General features: G+C 37.7%; 1 protein-coding gene across 1 annotated transcript in view; it reads left to right on the forward strand.

The window, feature by feature from the left end:
* The window catches only part of LOC106883968 (piwi-like protein 1), a 36,518-nt gene that overhangs the window by 9,413 nt on the left and 24,640 nt on the right, over nt 1-2,465 (forward strand). The window contains exon 6 of the mRNA XM_052976887.1: nt 1,205-1,402. Within this exon, the coding sequence (XP_052832847.1) occupies nt 1,205-1,402 (198 nt within the window). The remainder of the gene's footprint in view (nt 1-1,204; nt 1,403-2,465) is intronic.

Genomic DNA, 2,465 nt, shown 5'->3' on the forward strand with positions numbered 1-2,465 from the left:
ATATATATATATATATATATATATAAATAAAAGCACACACTCAGTTGGGTTTCTTTTAGTTTCTGTTTGCCTAATCCAAGCACAGGGCTTTCGGACTATAGTAGAAGACTCTTCCTCAAGGTGCCATGCAATGGTACTGAACCTTGTACCATGTGATTGGGAAGCTAACTTCTTAACAGGAAGGCCATGCCTTTTTTTTGTATTTGAATTTCTTTTGCTGTTTTTACAAATTGATTTTATTTTGATAATCAAACCTTTGAAAAGGATTTGAGCTTCATATTTTGGAATAGTGAATGCCATGTTTACGAGCAGCAGACGCCATATTTAGATGCTGTTTTCTAAATCAGAAGCTTCTTTAATTTTTAAAATTTAGAAGGAAGGACAGCTTGAAAGTTAAGACTTAAAATAGAAAAATGGTTTGTGAAAAATTGCAGAAAATATTTAATCAGTCTGAAGCATGCTAACATTCTTACTTTAAAAACGTCAGGTGTTCATGTAGTGTTTATCTAATCAACTACTGTGTTATTAATCTAGTAATTAAATTTCCTTTGATATTTTGAATTAAATACAAATTTGCAAAAGCAAGCTGCCTCAGGTGCTTTAGAATTCTGTAACAAACACTATCTTGGAATGAGATAATTTGGTACAGTTGTTTGGACTTGGATGCAGAGGAATTGGTGCAGCTGGCTCGAGCATTCACCCTGTTTTGGCAACCATACAGGTTGGTTGTTGTTGGGGACAAACACAGTGCATGCATGTGTAGAATTATACACAAACTGCTCGATAGAAAGAGGTGTTAAAATCTATTAATTGATGATCATGATTGACATAAGTGCGTTCTCTCTCCTCATACACATGGAGAAATATGCTCACATTCAAATGACAAACACTTTTCCTATCCCGATACACACAAAGAGAATTATGCTCACATATATGAACAGAGAGGAAAGGAGGGAGAACCAAGATAAACATTGAAATGACTCGTTTCAAATAAGCCAGCATTGAATCATCTCTGCCAGACAATTGGCACAAAAGCAGCTGTGCCAAAAAGTGTTACGTTAGCATTGTAAAAACTCTCTACTGCCCCCCCCCCCATTGCTCTCATCCAAACTAGCAAATAAGATACTTTATTTCTACTTTTGTTTTAATTAAGATTTGATGTCATTTTTGATTAATTGATGAATTTTTTTTTTTCCTTTTACAGATTAACTGTCTTTGATGGCATCCAGAGCAGCATTTTGAATTATGAGAAAGGAGCAATGTTGTGTGTTGATATTTCCCACAAAGTGATGCGTACCGATACAGTTGCTGATCTTATGCGCAGCTGTCGTATGCATGTTGGTGCATCTGGATGGAAGGAGACAATTATGAAGCGTTTGTTGGGAAAAATTGTTCTCACTAGGTACACACTTATAGTGGTATTTTTGCTTTTTTAAATTCCTAATCAAATATATTGATACGTGATTAATTATCTCTAACTGTTGGACACCTTTCCGTTGTTAGTTGGTAACTAAGGGTTTCTCCTTCAAAGTGAAAGGTAGATTGTACAGTGCTTGTTTATGTACAGCATATTTTATATGGTAGTGAAACATGGGGTTTGTCTATGGGGGACTTGCAAAGGCTTGAAAGAAATGAAGTCAGCATGCTCCACTGGATGGGTAATGTCAGTGTGCATACAGGACAGATTGTAAATGACTTGAGAGGCAAACTGGGTATAAGAGGCATCAGATGTTGTGCGCAAGAGAGAAGACTGCTGGTTTGGTCATGTGATGTGTATGGATGAGGACAGCTGTGTAAAGAAGTGCAGAGCACTAATTATAGAGGGAACTTGTGGAAGGGGTAAACCCAGGAAGACTTGGGCCAAAGTGGTGAGAAAGGATGTTCGGGTGCTGAGCGTCATTGAGGAAATGACAAGGGGCCCCGGGAGATGTGATGATTTGCTGTACTTGATAAGACACGTCAGGCTAAGTAAGATGTCTTCCATACATACAGGCTTGTCCTTTCAGGTGCCAGTGGCATGTAAAAGGTACCCATCACACTGTTAAGTGGTTGGTGTTAGAAAGGGCATCTAGCTTTAGAAAACACACCACAACAGCTGTAAGACAAAATGGAGTCTGGCCAGGCACATGTCAAACCATCCAATCGATGCCAGCATGGAAAACGAACATTAACCCTTTCGTTACCAAACCGCCCAAAGCCGCCCGAAAAAAATTTTGGTTCATGTGACCAAGACGCCCAAAACCGCCCATAATCACCTGTTCATATTTAAATGAGAATATCCGAGCAAATCTCGTTAGTACATTCGTGAAAACACGTGATTATTTGTGTAAACAGTTCAGCTATAGTTTTGTACGACGATCAATGTGTTTTTTTAATTTTGTGAATTTTGGGAGATTTTTTTCCAAATTTGTTCCTGTTGTGTTTTCAAAATTTGTAATCCTGACAAAAAAATGGATACGAATTTT

Source organism: Octopus bimaculoides, chromosome 26 (genome assembly GCF_001194135.2).
Source record: "Octopus bimaculoides isolate UCB-OBI-ISO-001 chromosome 26, ASM119413v2, whole genome shotgun sequence".
NCBI lineage: Eukaryota > Metazoa > Mollusca > Cephalopoda > Octopoda > Octopodidae > Octopus > Octopus bimaculoides.